General features: G+C 33.9%; 1 protein-coding gene across 3 annotated transcripts; it reads right to left on the minus strand.

Annotated features, from left to right (window-relative positions):
- Positions 1–1648: 1648 nt before the first annotated feature.
- LOC147405827 (uncharacterized) lies at positions 1649–10503 on the minus strand. Of its 3 annotated transcripts, XM_086433680.1 has the most exons (11): positions 9883–10503; positions 8900–8972; positions 8754–8813; positions 8452–8525; positions 8180–8208; positions 7858–8100; positions 6374–6612; positions 4304–5273; positions 3318–4175; positions 3114–3224; positions 1649–2481 (listed from the first exon to the last, which is right to left on the minus strand). In XM_086433680.1, the coding sequence occupies exons 9-11, from the start codon at positions 3471–3473 to the stop codon at positions 1954–1956; spliced, it is 795 nt and encodes a 264-aa protein (XP_086289806.1). In that variant the 5' UTR covers positions 3474–4175; positions 4304–5273; positions 6374–6612; positions 7858–8100; positions 8180–8208; positions 8452–8525; positions 8754–8813; positions 8900–8972; positions 9883–10503; the 3' UTR covers positions 1649–1953. The 3 variants fall into 3 exon arrangements, 2 of the variants coding, with proteins under 2 accessions (XP_086289806.1, XP_086289804.1); XM_086433678.1 differs by lacking the exons at positions 7858–8100; positions 8180–8208 and having other exon boundaries at positions 8452–8561; XR_015176110.1 differs by lacking the exons at positions 1649–2481; positions 3114–3224; positions 3318–4175; ... (3 more) ...; positions 8900–8972; positions 9883–10503 and adding an exon at positions 6002–6065 and having other exon boundaries at positions 6188–6612; positions 7858–8117; positions 8452–8739.
- Positions 10504–19208: the final 8705 nt, after the last annotated feature.

Here is a 19208-nt window from a genome sequence, read left to right on the forward strand (position 1 = left end):
AAAGAAAAAACATTTTTAACTAATTTTAAAATATATAAAACTAATCATTTAAATATTAAATAAATCTTATTTATATATTTGAAAGAAATTAAACAAAAGCACACACACACACACACACATAGCATGGTTTCCCTCACTTAATAACATCCATTGTAGCATAGTTCCTACTCGGATATATGGCTAAGAGACAAACAAACTACCAATATTTCGCATCACCCAATTATACATTACAAATATTCAAATATGTTTTGTACCCTTTTAGACCAAACAAGGGAAAGCTATAGGAACTATGATGAACACAAATAAAAAGAAATTTAAAATAAAAATAAAAAATACATGACACTTTGCACAACATGCGAGCCTGGACATACTTGAAATAGAATGGACTGAATGAACTGATCTTAAAGTAATAAAGCCTCATAAAGCATCGATATTCTCCAACATGTATGCTAGGACTCTGTCTATTAAAAAAGCATGCACACGGCACAACCTGCAGAAGGATCCATGGGACTAGATAACTAATTAATCAAAATAAACGATCGTCATAATTAAGGAAAAAAAAGAAGAAATTTATTCAACCAATACTGTAAAATTAAAAATTAAAACTATAAAACAAAAAATGTACTTACATGACATGTTGTTCAAACAAGTTCTGGAATTTCACAATCTTCACTGATTGTATGAGTAACATCTACATTTTGTTCCACTGGCTCGATACGCTGAGTGTCTTTGGCAAGATCAGCAGTTATAAAGCTAGTAATGCCAGTTCCATCTGGAAATGACCAATGAATTTTATGCTCTAACGGTTCAAGTTTGCAAAGGAATTTCAAGACAAATCCTGCTCTTTCTTCACGTTCTATAATGGGACCCTCGAGAACATATTTGAATATGGCAAGTGGGAGTTGAGGGAGGAAAAAGTGCAATATGTCCACAAATATGTGTTCCATGTGAACATATAACTCGTTGATTGACGTGTATGTTCTCTGAGGCTCCTGTCCGATGACAAACTCATAGAAGATGTCTATAACGTCGGTTGGATTTAGATATTTATCAATGAAACACCAAGTTTCACCAGATGTCACTTTTAATTCTTTAATAATCCCAAGTGCACAACGTATGTCCAATTGAAGTTGCAATCGACAACCTCCATCCATAGATTTCTTAAACGATGGTGAATAACATTTTTTAACCGTGGGTTTGATGAATCTCGTATGAAACCAATGGCATGCATTGTCCCTGTTCATCCACAATTCTCTTGCCGTTGCACATCTGCTCTTGCAATCCGTGTCTTTGGCATTCACTTTCTCATCAATGAAACAAATGATTTCGAAGGCTTCATCTAAGCTTTGAACTAGAGAAGAAACAAGGGTACACTACGTCATATTGCGGGATAAACGACTGTCTTGAACAGTCGTTTTTGACAAAAACGACTGCCCTTGCAGTCGTTTGCGCAGTCGTTTTAAAAGGAGTCGCGATTAAAATGCGACTGCTGAAGAAAGTCGGTAAAAACGACGGCTTTTGACCGTTAAAAAGACCGTCGAAAAAAACGACGGCTTTAGCCCGTTAAAATGACCGTCGAAAAAAACGACGGCTTTTGCTCGTCATAACATATAATTTGGAACGGCTTACAACCGTTCCAAATCTAAAAGCACTACCAAAAAAAAATATACATTAGACATCGATTGAAATCCGATGTCTATAAGACTGATGTCCTAAGTCTGAGACTTTGGACATCGGTTACAAACCGATATCTAAACTTTTGAAGAAAGAAAGAGATGCCCATACGGATGGGATTTGACAAAAAATGTGGAAGCAATATTTTAGATCACGGATAAAACTTACCAAAGTAGCATCATTAGTAGAACATATATCACCACTTCTTGTTCTCTTGCTTCCATTGGGTCGAGCTTTGTGACTGACACACACGGTTAACACCACAGATGTTATTCTCCATTAATCCACTTGAGTGTGCTTAGAAGATCTCTTCTCCTCAAAGTCTCCTTGCTTCAACACACCCAAGATCTTTTCCTTGAAATCAGACCTGTCCCCTCCTGCATCACCATCCTCCACCTCCATCTCCTCATCATCTCTTCCATCCTCAATCTCCATACTCGGGTCCTCATTGGTATCAGCCAAAGCAGTTATGTCCACGGCCATCTCTATCTCCTCCGATGATCCATTCTGAGAAAGTTGCAATGCTTGTAGTCTTTTATTCTTCCGATGATCCATTCTAGGATATGCTTTCCAACCACATCTACTGATATAAATCTTGCAGAATTGGCAAACCTGTAGAGGCTCATTTTCATCAGTGAAGCCAAGCATCTCATTCACCAAGATCTGACATTCTACAGGACCACCAAAAGCTAAGCACTTCTCCACAACATTAGAAGCAAACTTCTGCTGGCTCATTTGAACTATCTGCCCAGTTAATTTCTTGGTTATGGAAGAGCGTTCGTGTGGCTTGTCATGCTCTATTACATGCTGTTACCAATACAAGCAATAAATCAATTGAAAGAACATGTGAACTATATTATTTTAAGCACACGAAGCTGCAAAGTCAACAGTTTACAAGTATAGATGGTGTGGGGAAGGGCTTAGACCCATAGCTCAGTTGGTTTGCCACATTGCAAAGCAACTTTGAGGTCGTGGGTTCAAGTCCAGCTTACCCATCCCAAAATATATATATATATATATATATATATATATATATATATATATATATATATATATATATGGAGGGGAGAATGAATGAGATCAGTGATATTGTGAGCAGAACTGCTGCATTCTAGAAGGTTGGGGAGCATACAGATCAACTGTATGTGCATGTGTTTCTTCTAGTCTGAAAACGTGATTGAAGCACCCAATAGACTAATTGGTATTATGATATCTTTGCTTTTGTCTTAATTTTTGTTATACCACTGTTTTCCATCTAATTTCATAGTGTGACTCAGGTTTATGTTCCAATAGTCGCTGCAGTCATGCGTGTTGCATTTATTATCACGTACAAAGTTTAAAATATTCTCTTGAGGCGATGTCTTGGGCAGGAAAAAACAAGACTTTAATTCCCACAGATGTTATTCTCAACTTAAAAAGCTTCTGAAAACATAACAAACCTGAACAACATAATTCCCATACTGGTCTTGTGCCAACAGGCAAACAGATTGCAATATCTCATCCATCATGATACGCTGGGTGTTTTGGTCATGGCAATGCTCCAGTACTCTCTGTGACATTAAATTAATACTATTTCAGCATCAAAGGTAGGTTAATCTATATACAAAGAAATGAGAATCGAAGATAGGCAAATCACTTCTAACCTGTATGACACAACAGCCATATGGATGGGTGGATAACGTCACTACTTGGTCGCAGATATGTAAGATCATTATCCAAAACCTCAATTTTGACGTCGCCAAAACCTCAATATGACATAGTGCTCGTGGAACTTTAAATAAGAAGGAAACTTTACACATGCTGTGATAAATAAATATAATGAAGAGTCCATGGACTCTTTTTTGAGGGTTTTATCATTTAGGTGGGGCTGGTTTGTTAGGATGAAAGAAATACATAACTGTTCCGGTAGTAGAACATCAATTAAACTCGGCTGCAAGATGGATCGATCAAGATAAGAGGAAGAACAATGGTCTCGAGATGCTTACGGAGGAACATTCAGCAACGAAATGGAGAGCTTGACAGGCACATAAAGCACCCCATTGAGATTCAAGAACCTCATCTAGGAGACATATATTTACAGATGGAAAGCAGACATATTAATACAGAAGCCAACATGGTTACTAATGTGGAGCTCACAAACATGTTAATATATTCACAAACACTTTGTGAATGTGGAAAGTGTACTGGCATTGGCCGTTACCATCCTGAGAACAAGTCTTCCATTTAATCTATATAAGCTTTGTAAAGTCAAAAGTAAGAGGTGGGAGTAGGGAAAAAAAATATCACCTAGAAACAGAGATTAAGAGCATCATCTCCTTGTGAATTCCTGAGGCTCGAGAATCCACAAAGTCCCCAGTTGTTGATGAATTGGACCATGATTCATATGGACAATAAGTTTGAGAAGCCTACAAAGCAATCATTCCCACAACTTAGAAGAAGTTCTGGCTGAAGAAGATTGCAGTGAAGCCCCACAAGTTTTGTTGTTCGAGGGCATATCCACCCTGCAAAAAGCATAGGAGAATAATAGAACCCAATTCAGTATAAATACTTGTATTTTATAATAATAACTGTGCTATAATAATAAAATAAAGTGCCAAGTAAACAAAAAAAAAAAAAAGAGATTACTCACAAGTACAAATAATAAAATGGTTCAACTTCAAGAAAACCCCAACAAATTGGTTTGCTCTGTTCCCAAGCCCTATCATCACTGTGTTGCAGCAAGAGATAAATATTTGTACATTAAGGATATTCATCACCTACAAATAAAAAACCACGACACAAAAATGGAAAATATTCATATCTCATCAATTCGATCTCTATTTATTTCAAATCCCTTGGAAATGAAATTATACAATTGGAAATTGTTGCAGGTGTTAGTACTCTGTTATGAAGGAAGTAAGAGCATCGTAATAGAAGAAGTGGGAATCTGATTAACCTAAGATATCTAAAATTGTGGTTTCTTAAGTTAGAGAAGCTTCCAGAGAGTATAGGCAATCTTCGAAACCTCCAAAATTTGGATATAGATTGTTATTCGCTCAAAAAAGTACCAAGTGGAATTCGGAATCTATTACAATTAAGGCACCTTAAAATAAACAGATACAATTATGGGGAGGAATGAACCTTAGCCCTTATAGGGATAGGGCAATTGACAAACCTCCAGACCTTGAGTGGTTTATACGTCGGTGATGGCATTGCCAGTGAGTTAAGTAACTTTACCCAAATCAGAGAGCTTTGAATTCTTCAGTTAACGGAAGAAGATGCAAGTGAGTTATATGCTTCTATAATGAAGATGACTGGACTTCTCTCCTTATCTCTATCAGCATCAGCTTCGAACAACTATTGTTTCAGCCAAGAAGAGTTGCTACCTTCTTTTGAACCATTCTCGCCTCCGCCTCTCCTTCAAAAGCTTTGTCTAGTAGGGTGCTTACAGGAAATGCCTGATTGCTTCAGCTCCATGAAAAACCTCACTCGATTAGTTTTAAGCTATTCTAATCTATTGGAGACCCAGTTTCTGTCCTTGAGTCTCTTCCTAACTTGTAATTTCAACAGCTTGGCCTTAATCATTGCCACCATCTCCACTTTTTACTTTCAATGGGAAACTATAACCAAATATGCAACCAGATTTGGATTTAGTCAATAAAAAGAAGGATAAATATTACATAAGAATAATGTAATTGCCATCATCACTTATCATGGGTTAAGAACGCTAAGGATAGTGAAAGAAATAGTAATAAAAATAAGCAATACAATTGCTTGTTGTAATGAAAGGGGACTTTCGACCAACATTTAGAACACCCAGAGGAGCCCTAGCCTGCCATAAATATTACACATAAGAATGTAAGATTGTCCCAAATGAAAAGGAATGTCTGTGGGACTAGCATTTCCACATAATCCGTATAAAATTTAACTTGAGACTCAAGACAAGCACATAAATAAATACTACTAAAAATGTGTCAAACTAAATAAGGAACCAAAGTACAGATATATTCTAACATCAACGACTGCAAACTACTAACAATATTGAACCAAGCAAGATAAATCTTAGGTCAGAAAATACAGTGTAAATCAAAACAAAAGCATTCTCCCGGAAGTTGATTGTATCTTTCCTGACACCCATGCACCATTTGATAGTTGACACCAAACCTAAAGTTTCTGAAACAAAACATTTCAGCTCTATGAATCATGTACTTGACGATCACCTTATGGCAGGGGCAGCTTTACAGTGAGGGCACTTGCCCCACAAGAATTTTTAAAAACTATAACAATCAATACAAGTTACAAGATGAAAATAAACAACGTTCCTACAATAAGAACCTGCACCATGTATAAATGCCATGTGGCACATTCAGGCCAACCGGTACCATGGATAAATGCCTCAGCTCTCAGTGGGCCTACACAAAATCAGTCCGATTGGTGATTTCAAGATGTTGATTCGAATACCCAAAACGCATGGTCAAATCAAATGACTGAAGACCACCTACGAGAATGATAAAATTCAAGGGCTAGAAATCACCATTCAGGCCATTGTTTGCTGTCTAGGGTCACCAAAGGGTAAGTCCAATATCCACTAGTAAGTTGGGCACAAAAGAGTGTTTGCCATGGCATTAAGGGATGCAAGTGTCAAACTTATGACACGGACATTCATATAAAAGTTGAACTCCCAATCATGTCCGACTAGTTGAGAATCTCATCTACTCACCATTTTGTTGAGAGAGTTAGGCCCCCAATTGTCTAGTGCTGGCTTCCATTGAATTACTACAGTAATCTTCCCCTTTTCTCCACACGATATGTAACTCGTCAAGAATTTTCTTCAAATTCTTCTTTATTTCCTTCTTTTTCTTTTATTTTTTCTTTTTTTTTTCCCTTTTTTTTTTTTTTTTGCTAAGCTACACGCTATCCATTTTCAATTTACAATCATTTCTCTATTTCTTGTGTTGCCTGCAAAAATAAAGAAAGATACTTAACAATCTCACACACCATACAACCACTAACAAGATATAAATAAACCAGAACAAAAAGGTGAAATAAAGAAACATTAAATGCTACAGGTAAACACAACACCAATGTGGAGATAAAGTGCATGCTTAACACCTTTAGGGCTTTGGATTCATGCCTGGGTCTATACATAGGAAAGCTGCATGAAAATTATTTAAATTTAGCTATATTCTCCACCAATTGGGGTGGAACAGAGGGTATAAGAATGCCATCTGAACCAAGCCCAAAAAAGTGGAAAATGAGCCCCAAGCTCCCAACAAATCATTCCACTGGCAATCCTGCAGAAATAAAAAGAATGTATATACAGATGAGAGATTTAAATTTAGATTACTGAAAATATGTTTAAGAAAGTTACACGAACCAATGTTGTCAGAATCAAATCGGATTTTAAAGTCACAAGGAGTATGATTCAGATCAAATTGGAATTCAAATAAACGAAGCATACGATCCACAAAGTTTTTTCTCTATAAGTTAAACAAATGTGAACCAAGCCTAATTAAATTACTCCTGAATCAATCATATAATGACAAGGTTTTGAATAAATACTCAAATATTAACAAAACAATATACCTTGCAGCCTCTATAAGGACAATATATGAACAAAAGATGTATTCTCGAGAAAATCAAAATCATGTATCAACATGTAAGCAGTCTAAATAGGAAGGGGGGAAAGAACTATTAGCATAACCCTTGCCATCAACGGCATCACTTCAGTCTCAAATTAAACAAGCTTTGATTTCTCATCAACAATCTAAATTATAAACTTTTGAGTTTGCATGGATGGACATGCATGTATTGTCCTTACACCTCTGTGTTAGACTGTTAGGTTATCCAAAAAAACAGAATACACTAATTTTTTTATTTTGTATTATTTAGGGTCAAGAAAAACAAAAACGAATTGAACACTTCAATGTTATTAAATCCTAAGATTGTGTGAATAGAACACTTCAATATGAAGTATGAATTTCTATTAAAATTGTGTGACTAGAACACAAAAAACAATTGGCCCACTTTAGTGAATTGTATGAATTAAAATTGTAGGATTTTTTTTACTTTTTAGATTATAGTATTTAGGTTCTAAGAAAAACAAAAATGAATTTTATTCAGACCATCAAAAATGAATTGTATGTTTGGGTCAAGTTAATCTCCATTTTGAATAGAACACTTGATATCTAAAATGATCTTTACCTTAATTATCTTCGAACATCAAATTTTGATGCAAGGTGAATCTAAGATTGTCTCCCATCACTATGCAAAGGGGGGGAACCAGATACCGAGGAAATTGGAAGATGCCTCTTGACAAATGGATGGTCCAAGAGCTTAGAAGCAGAGGGCCGATCGTTTGGGTTAACTTGTAAGCATTGGTGGATGAAGTCCCGTGCATCACTTGAAAGGGTATTAGGGACTGGTGGTGGGATACCCCTGCCAATCCTAAATAATGATGGCATCTGTCATACAAGAGAAATCTTAAGAGAAAAAACTACTAAAGCTTGAAACCAATACCACATACTTGGGATAAAAACCCCTTCACATTTAAACCTACAAAAAATAAAAAATAAAAATAAAAAGAGGTTGGAAACAATATCCAAAGTGGGTGCATGCAAAATTTGTATGGAAGATTGAAAGGGTGAAATATTTGCCTAAATATTATCAGATATGTGGCACTTGAAGAATTTGGCACTCTTGACACTTGAAGTTCTGAATCATCAGATTGCCAAATAGTGCAAGGGCAGAGATAAAGCAAGTTAAAAAAAATAAACTTAGAAAAGACCAATTGCGTACACATTCCAAAGGAGTGTAAGGAAGTCGACGAGTTAACATCTCTAAGATAGTGCAACCAAGGCTCCATATATCTGCTGCAAGCCCATAGCCATGGCTCTTCTGATTAATAACTTGAGGAACAGATTTGATAATTAGAGAGACAGCTATATCATCCTCATCTGGACAGATTCCATTACAATGAGGTATCTTTATTGGCTGATATTTAACACCATGCTTTGAGATACAGATATATGTTCGATTGACCTGACACAATTGCCAGCACTTGATGCATAATGTAACACTATCATAAAGACAATGCAAACCTCAGGGGCCATCCAGAATGCAGTGCCTTTGCAAGATTTCACATCGTTTAGTTTGGTTGCCTGAGAAGGTGCAAACCAGCAATGTAAGATAAAGAAGTTTACAAATAAGAAACATGGAAGAGATAGCAAGCTGAGAAGAAAGAAACCTTTGCCAATCCAAAATCTGCAAGTTTTACAGATCCATTTGCATCCACCAATATATTAGCACATTTGATATCCCTTGAAAATGAGAAGCAAAAAAGAAGATTACTTAGAGAAAAAAGAATAAAGTTTTTAATGATGTTCCTATATCATCAAACACTGGAAAACTGGCAACACACTTATACATCCAAGTCATCATATGTAAACAATCCTGAATGCTAAAAAAAAGTTCATGATTTAGATGCAAGCGAATGAAAGAAAATATTTATCGAATGCAATCCATTTGATTGGCCTAGGTAAAAAAAAAATTGTTTAGCGTTGCAAATGCGTAAGCCTGTTTATAGTGAGATCAGTAACTCAAAAGGTGCAGACAGATCACAAACCCAAGATCTGTTTCTCAACAACTAGGCCGTCACCTACCCAAACAAGTAGGTTTATTCTTAAATGTCTAGTATTGCCATCTCAAGTCAATGTAGGATACCAGGACATGAATCCGAGTAAAAGTTACATGAATGAAAACTAATGGTTCCTTGAACTATATCCAACCTTTCCACAAGGAAAAGCCTAGGTAGAGAAGACCATATTTCCTTAGGTAGTCGTAATCATATAGAGCAAGAAATATTGCATAAAATCAAATCCGACGGAAATGAACCTGAACCAATCACAATAACTAACTCTATATCACATAAAACTAGGTAAATCCTCATACGCTAGCAATTCAAATCATTCAAAAAAAATTATAAGAATAAACTATATGACATAAAAAAAATTTCTCCAATATTTTCGTTTTTTGTTTAGGAGTTAAATCTGTGGACATAAACAAGAAACAATAGAAGGTGACAGTAGTTGGGTATGTTGAGGCAAACAAGGTCTTGAAGAAGGTTAAATCAACAAGACACAACAGTATTTGCTCTAACAAGGAAGAAAACATTTAAAACCCTAAATTAATTATGGAAAATCTGATATTCAATCAAAAACTTTAACATACCTGAAGATTCGATCACAAACCAAGCAAAGGGAAAGAGATCGAACAAAGCCCTAAAGCTTTCGATCAAACGCCGATCGATTTCTTTCAAAAAAAAAAAATCCGATCAATTTACTTTCCAAAATGAAAAAGACTCTGATCGATTCTCAGAGAGAGAGAGTCGAGTGTGAGCGAGAGAGAGATATGCTAGATCGAAATCGAGACAGAGTCGACTAAGAGAGAGAGATAAATTTGAGAAAAGCGACGGATTCAAGAGAAAGCGCGAAGACAAACAAAGTCGAGAGAGAAGAGCAGTAGAGTGAGAGTGAGAGGAGAGACAGAGACAAGTAGAGAGAGAGAAGAGCAGTAGAGTGAGCGTGAGAGCAGTCGAGCGGGAGAGATATAGAGGAGAGCAGTCGAGTGAGAGAAGAGAGAAGAAGTTCGACAGAGATCGAGCTTCTGTAAACGAAGGTCTCGAAACAATTTTTCTTAAGAGTGACTATTGGCACCCCAATTTTTACTTATTAACGTCAGTTTCGTTGAAACGACGGTTAAACGACAGCTAAAAACTGTCGCAAAAAACGACAGCCTTTAGCAGTCGTTTTTAGCGCAATTTTGGCGTCGCAAAAACCCCAATATGACGTAGTGGTATCTGGTAGAGCAACGATAGCAACTCTTGCAATGATTACCAATAAAAGACAAGAGAATTTGTTCTCATGTGAACTGGACATCGTATTGGTAGTTGACTCTTCAGATGGAGTAGTTTGGGAAAGCAATTGGATTAGATGAGTGGGATAATCCTTTTCATGTTTCTCCATCAATCTCTTTATCTCTTTTTCACCGTTTCTTTGTATCCACTCTTGCACATCCATATGGATTATTTCATTGTTTCTTTGTTTACCAAAACAAACTTTGGAGATTGCCATCAAACACGCCATTAACACCAAAGATAAGAGATAAGCCAAGACAAACAATGCCGTGTTCAATATGAATAATATCCACAGGCCATTCGTTGCGATCGTTTGTAAGATAAACATGAGGCTCATTCTAAAGATTTTGAAGAATGCTAGACTGCGGAGCTTTATCAAAGACGATGAAACCCAGGAAGAAGGGAAGAAGTAAACATCAGAAAATTTTATTTCTTCATAGATTTTGAATCTAAACCACCATCTCAATACACTTGCTATACTTCCTATTAAGACAGTGAAAATTTGAGTTGAAACCACCATCCACATTGACCATTTATAAGCAGAAACTCCACATTGAAACTCTACCTCCTTAAGAACAAGTGATCGAAATGCGGCTTGCGAGAGAACAAGTGTGCAAAGTGTGGACAACATGCCCATACTGAACACGAAAAGTTCATTGCCGATTACAATCTCAGCATCTTTTTTATAGTGGGATACATAAAACAATTTCAATCTATGTACCATATTCTTACTCTCTGAATTTAGAGGGTCACACTTTTTAAGTTGATCATCAGTGTCAGAATATGAGGAAATATCGAGAGGGTGATTAAATTTGAACATGACCCACAACACTCCGAGCAATAATAGCATGCAGGACATAATTATGACATGTTCTACAAGGAATGAGAAGATCACACCAGTGACAATCTGTATACAAACATTGATAATCACAGTTACTACGAAAATGCTCACGGAGATGATATTAGATAAGCGTTCAGAATCACTCTGAGTTAGGAGTGAAGATGAGAAAAAACTCATCGAAATGCATATTAAGACAGTGCCAGTAAGTTTGGACAGTTGATCTTGAGCAGAAGGCATTGAACTAGTGAGATCTACAGGAAGCTTTGTAGCTATGGCGAGAAGAGTGAGTGTAACTGAGTTGAGTGAGAAGAATCGACAAGGAATCCATGGCTTCCTATTATGCAACCCATTTAATAGATCACAAATCATAAACAGAAAACATACCGAAGTGGCGGCCGCTGTATATAAGCCAATCAAAGGAATTGGTGAAGAATACATTTTTTCATCAGATGTTGCATTGAAACATGAATGGATCGCCATTTTCCCTTCTTTGATGGATCAAACAAGCAAGCCTTCTTCTTCTCCTCAAATTTCAATAACATATACACCTAAGCATTCAATGTTTTTTTCTCCCTTTTCCCACTTCAGTTTCTAACTTGAGGAAAATTTCTTATTTTACCCCTACTTTTTAAAGGATGGATTGAAAATTCTTCATAGTCCACGCTTGTTGACAAAGAATTTAAGCTACCCTTTTAGGGTATTTTGGTCTATGGTCATCGTATGTTAGAAAAAATTCTGGCAAACTATCCTAATTGGCGGACGAACTTTCCTCTCCATTCAATTATTATCTTGTAAAAGAGTTTTCGTTTGTTTTAATCATCTAAGAAAATAATAAATAAAACATATATTAAATTCAGAGTTGTTATGACGTTTATGTATTATATAACTTAAGGTTTCATATGGTGTAGATCTCAAGGAGGGCTTGTAATACTGTAGAATAAAAAATCTTGTTAATTAATTTTAAGATATGACACTAATTCCAAAGATTAAATAAATTATATTTATAATTATTGGACTAGGTCATACGATATATGATAAAAATATGTTATCAAAAACATGAAAAAGATGTTTAGTAATCTTTTAAGCTTACTTGCCTCATTGCATTTTTTTCACCTACCCCATCCTTGGTGAATGGTCGTTAAAAGAATTAGATTTATTAGTGATTTCTAGAAAACGATTTAATTATTACCTGAGAATGATGCGTAAATATAATTGATTTAATTTTTTTTACTTTGATTTTAATTATTGTCCTTACTCATCATCCTTAGATCTAAACCATTAAATGGTTTTCATACGAGGAATATCAATAATTTTGATATTTTAATCTAGCAACCTCCTTTCATTATCACCCCATTGACATCCTCCCTAGATAAAAGGGAAAATTAGTTAAAGGACCCTCACAAAGGGAATTCTTTTTAAATAATCCCTAAGTTTTTAGCAGTTGCTTGGCATGATATTTAATAAACTTTTTCTTTCTCATCTCCCACATTTCTCATAATTGAATGCCCTAACCATTCAAACGCATCATATTCATCCAAAAATTGGATTTTGACACCTCAATTGAAGACTCTATTTCGTCAGAATGGATTTTCTAACTTGAGGACAATTTTCTATTTTACCCCTACTTTTTAAGGATGACTAGAAAATTCTGCCAAAACATCCTAATTGGCGGACGAACTTTCCCCTCCATTGAATAAATAAAACAAATATTAAATTTTGAGTTGTTATGACCTTTGTGTATTATATGATTTAAGGTTTCTAATGGTGTAGATCTCAAAGAGAGCCTGTAATACTTTAGCATAAAAAATCTTGTTAATTAATTAAGCCAACTTGCCTCATTGCAATTTCACCTACCCCATTCTGGGTGAATGTTCGTTAAAAGAATTAGATTTATTAGTGATTTCTAGAAAAAGATTTGATTGTTACATGAGAATGATGCATAAGTATAGTTGATTTAATTTTTTACTTTGATTTTAATTATTGTCCTTACTCGTCATCCTTAGATCCAAATCGTTAAATGGTCTTCATATGAGGAAGATAAATATTTTGATATTCTAATCTAGCAAACCTCCTTTCATTATTACCCCACTGACGTCCTACCTTAGATGAAAGGGAAAACTAGTTAAAGGACTCTCGGAGAGGGAATTCATTCTAAATAGTCCCTAAGTTTGCATGATTACTTGGCAGGACATTTAATAAAATTTTCTTTCTAAATGGTTCATGCACCTCATTTCTCATATTTCTCACGATTGAATGCCTTAACCGTTCAAACTCATCGTATTCATCAAAAATTGGATTTTTACACCTCAATCAAGTTTCGGAGATTCTATTTCGTCAGAAAGGATTTAAGAAAGAAGAAAAAAACTATTTTCAAGGGTTTTTTCAAATTTTTTGAAGATGTACGTAAAAAACTTGGGGTTTTTTTGACTTTTTTCTTAGTTTTTGAATGAAAATCGATATATAATGGTTCTTTTGGATTGAAATCATTTAAACAAGTCGTTATCTCAAGTTTTTAGTCAATCTTTTCATGTATTTTAGTCGAAAAAACTTAAAAATTGAAATTGGGAGGGTTTTACCTGTGTTGAGTTCACCACTTTTTATTTAATAAAATTGGTGAACTAGACAGTAATTAAAAAAGCGTCGAGTTCGACAATAAAAATTATGAACTCGATAGTATGAGGGACCATTAAGAAGGAAAATATTTACTAAATGTCATGTCAAGCTAACACCCAAAACTTATGGACCATTTAGAAAGAAACTCTTCCGCAAGGGTCCTTATAGTAATTTTCCCTAGGTAAAACCATTGAATCATGAGGCACCATCAAATTAAAAAATTTGAAAATGGTTGGTTCAGTGCCCTCCCATGTCAAATATTCTTTGGATTCACTAACAATTTCATTGTTTAAGTTAGAGTTTTAAAATTCATCGGGTTAACTAAAATGTTTCCAAGTGGACTTAAATGAATTTTGAGGTGAATAGGCCCCAAAAATTAAATTGAATCAAGTCATTTACTCAACTCCACAAAATATTTAATCAACTTGTCTACTTTCTTCATGAGCTCAAAAATGCATCTAGACATGTCAAAAAAGTTATTTCTTTGGGTACAAGCTTTTGTATAGAATAAAAAATTAAAAATTTATTCATTTAAAAATGTTTTTATTTGACTCATCCAAGACAACTTGTTAATCAATTTTTTTTGTTGTTTTTTATTTTATTCTATTTTATTATTATTTTTTTTTTTTGAGAAATGCTAAATGAACGTCGTTTTTGACTAACGCCCCAGAGGCCCTATGACATGTCGGTTCACAAACCAACAAACATTTGCCATGTGTCGCAATGACATCAGCAATAGAGAGAGCTTCTCTCTGTTGCACGTTGCCCACATATTTATTTCAAACCTTAAAAAGGGTCGTTGGGCCCACATTGACAATCCAACAACACAGTCTTTTAGATTTCATGAAAATATTCATAGTAAGAAAATAAGAAATTAAAAAAATATTGTTTTTCAAACTTGATCCAACGTGTTTAAAATGGATGGCCAAGCACCCATATTTAAAAATAAAATTCAACGGTAAAAAATAACTATTTAAAAGAAGAAAAAAAAAATGAAAGTTCATATGATTTTGTCCCCTACAACTCCATTGCATCGGATCATGATTTTGAATGTCACAAGGTGATCAAATCAGAAACTTAGTTTTTTTTCACTACGGGCAGAAAAGAAAAAGGGATATTGACCAAAAACAGCATTGATTTAGCATCACTATTTTTTTTTTTTTTCTCTGGCGGGCTGCTCAATCGACCACTCAAGCATGTGTGCAACAATTAAATATTTAGTCGCATGCATATTGAATTTCTTAATGCTTTACTTTTACCAAAGCAGTTATATATATATATATATATGGGGGCGGTTCAAGGGCCATATGAGAAAACATATGAAAAAACTTTCGTTTTTCAAAATAAGAGTTAGAGGTTTTGGATTGAGCTGATTTTTTGCAAGGATGGTCACTATGATGAAAAGATCATCCTCACAAAAAATCAGCTCAATCAGAAACTTCTAAATCCATCAAAAGTGATTTACAAATTAGTGATAAAAATTGGTAAAAAAACGGTCCACATTCTAAATCACATTTAATGGGATTAGAAGTTTCAGATTGGGCTGATTTTTTTTTTTTTTTTGGATGATCTTCCCATCATAGAGATCATCCTCACAAAAAATCAGCTCAATCCAAAATTTCTAACCCATATTTTAAATTTTGGATTGAATTTCTTAATGCTTTACTTTTACCAAAGCAGTTATATATATATATATATATGGGGGCGGTTCAAGGGCCATATGAGAAAACATATGAAAAAACTTTCGTTTTTCAAAATAAGAGTTAGAGGTTTTGGATTGAGCTGATTTTTTGCAAGGATGGTCACTATGATGAAAAGATCATCCTCACAAAAAATCAGCTCAATCAGAAACTTCTAAATCCATCAAAAGTGATTTACAAATTAGTGATAAAAATTGGTAAAAAATCAACGGTCCACATTCTAAATCACATTTAATGGGATTAGAAGTTTCAGATTGGGCTGATTTTTTTTTTTTTTTTTGGATGATCTTCCCATCATAGAGATCATCCTCACAAAAAATCAGCTCAATCCAAAATTTCTAACCCATATTTTAAAATTTTATTAAAAACGAAAGTTTTTACATATGTTTTCTCATATGGCCCTTGAACCTGACCCCATATATACATATATATATATATATATATATAATATATATATATATATATATATATATATATATATATATATATATATGGGGTGGAGTGGGGGCAAATGGCCAAATATTTAAATATTTAAATATTTTAGAAATTACCTTCCAAGAATAGTTGGTATACAGCTATGTTCCAAACTGATCACATGCTTCTCTTGATCTCAATCTTCTCTAATAAATTACTAACAAATGGCAATAATGCCATTTTTTTAATTTGTAACCAAAACCACGATCTTTTCACAAAAATTAATCATCTTCAAACTCTTCAATCCTTATGATATGTATATTATTTTTCAATTTCTCCAACCACAAAACAAACTTATGGAAACTACTTAAATGCCTTTGATCAAACTACCCCTCAATCATCTAGTATTTACATTAGAAATAACATCTATTTGTTGAACTATGTTAGATTTCTTCAAATAATATAATAATAAATAAATGGTGCCACATACACTAATAGTTATAGAAAGTAACTAATTTAAATAATATGGTTCACTTGGACCCATAGTTTGGGTCAGGCTGTACAATAAGAAATTTAGGGGGGAAAAGACAAATATTCACTCAATATTAACTTCAAATGGGCATAATTTCAATTGATTATTATAATAACAATTGAAAAAATTAATTAATGACAATATCTACTACATTGTCTATAATAAGCATCTCAATGATTTCTATAGAACAAACACTTACATTCATCAAGAAAGAATTTGGTTTACTTTCCTTATTTTTTGAGGCAAAGAACTAAAGTGGATCACATAGCAATATTTCCTGAGAGTTCATATGCCATGATTTTGAAACTTATAGGAGCCCATGACAATTTGGTGGATTACAAGAAATTCATCGTGTATTACTGGTGAAATTGACTCACTCAAGATCCAAAATGATTCACCTAATGATATTTTGAAAATCTTGGTCAAGTTTATGAAAATTTAGCCAAGTCATCCCGTTTTAATTATTTTTGAAATAAAATAATCTATTTTTAATAATTAAATATTTATGATATATATATATATAAAATATGATTTTAATCTTGGTCAAGTTTATGAAAATTTAGCCAAGTCATCCCGTTTTAATTATTTTTGAAATAAAATAATCTATTTTTAATAATTAAATATTTATGATACATATAAAATATGATTTTTTTATTTATTTAGCATCTATTAATTTACCTTAGTAGAAAATTAATAATTGTGGGTGAAAATTTTTAAACACCCCACCCAAAAGTAGGATATGTGTCTTGACAGGATAGTCAAAATATAATCTACCTTAGAGATCACAAATACTTGATCCAAATATGAATCAAGAACCGTAAGCCAATTTACCTCTTATCAAACTAATGTACAAAGTCTCACTGAGAAAAATTAAAGTCAGTTTCCCTATGATATGTAAAGGTTTTAAATATATGGAAGGGCAATTTCAGCAAATTTCCAATTAAGCGTATTTTGTAATTTCATCTAAAATGGTTTGCTTCCCAAATTTAATTTATTTGTGCAGGAGTTCCTTTGGATAAATTTAATATACCCAAAGTACCCTTATAGGGTATTTTGATCATTGTATATTATAAAAAGAGAGAATCTATGGCCGCACCAAATTTTTCTAAGAGCACCCCAATGATATGATATTAATGAAGATTAGCACACAACTTTAGGTGCTTTTAGTAAAAGTTGGTGTGGCAATAGAATTTCTCTATAAAGAAAACAAAGTCTTGTAAAAGTCAATTACACATTCTAATTGGTCGAGGAACCTTCCTTTCCATTCAACGAATCTTATAAAAAACTTACGTTTACTTTAAATATCAAAAAATATTTAAAATATTTAATATATATATATATATATATATATATATATATATATATATATATGGAAATGTTCAGCACCCATCCATTTACCCAACAATTTGCCTAATATGTTTTGTCCTACATGGGTTAGAAGTTTTGGAATGGGCTGATTTTTGGTGAGGATGATCTCTACGGTCAGAAGATCATCTAACCCCATGTTTACAAGTTGAAAAATCGTGGACCGTCCATTTTTTGTAAACCATTTGTGATGGGGTTATAAATTTTGAAATGGGCTGATTTTTTATGATGATGATCTCCTCACTATAGAGATCATCCTCACCAAAAATCAGCCTATTCTAAAACTTCTAACCCATGTAGGACAAAACATGTTGGGCAAATTGTTGGGTAAATGGTTAGGTGTCGAACGGGACCCATATATATATGGGAGCGGTTCAGTGGCCCTAAAGTTTGCAAAACATGGGTTAGAAGATTTGGAAGGGGCTAATTTTTTGTTACAATGATATGTATGATGAGGAGATCATCCTCACCAAAAATCAGCCTATTCCAAAACTTCTTACCCCATCAAAAGTGATTTACAAAAATTGGACGGTCCATGATTCTTCAATTTGTAAACTAGGGTTAGAAATTTCAAAATGAGCTGATTTTTGGAAAGGATGATCTCTTCACCGTAGAGATCATCCTCACAAAAAAATCAGGTCATTCCAAAGCTTCTAACCCATGTTTTGAAAAATGTTTGGCACAATGTTTAGCAAATTTTAGGGCCGCTGAACCGCTCCCTATATATATATATATATATATATATATATATATATATATATATATATATATATATATATAATTTAAAGTTGTTATGTCCTCTGTATATTATATAATTTAAGGTTGCCTATGGTATGGATCTCAAGGAATCTGGAGTAATTTAAAAGAAAAAAATATTTTTAACTAATTTTAAAATATATAAAACTAATCATTTAAATATTAAATAAATCTTATTTATATATTTGAAAGAAATTAAACAAACCCACACACATATAGCATGGTTTCTCTCACTTAATAACATCCATCGTAGCATAGTTCCTACTCGGATATATGGCTTCCCCCCCGGAACCCCAATAATCAATGGGGAAACCCCACACATTACCAATTAAATAGGTCGTTAATGGATCATCAAAAGATTTGGTTTGAATCCACGACAATCTCTATATATAAGAATAGAAGACATAACCCAACAGTTTC

Source organism: Akebia trifoliata, chromosome 3 (assembly GCF_017979445.1).
Source record: "Akebia trifoliata isolate Shusen 1 chromosome 3, ASM1797944v1, whole genome shotgun sequence".
In the NCBI taxonomy this organism is placed as follows: domain Eukaryota; kingdom Viridiplantae; phylum Streptophyta; class Magnoliopsida; order Ranunculales; family Lardizabalaceae; genus Akebia; species Akebia trifoliata.

Bases quoted from the DNA above. Each gene is read 5' to 3' on its own strand.
- LOC147405827 (XM_086433680.1), bottom strand. From the start codon at position 3,473: ATGTGTAAAGTTTCCTTCTTATTTAAAGTTCCACGAGCACTATGTCAT. The intron at 3,225-3,317 runs GTTAGAAGTGAT...TTAATGTCACAG, and splicing joins ATGGCTGTTGTGTCATACAG to AGAGTACTGGAGCATTGCCA. The intron at 2,482-3,113 runs GTTTGTTATGTT...TATTGGTAACAG, and splicing joins ATGGGAATTATGTTGTTCAG to CATGTAATAGAGCATGACAA.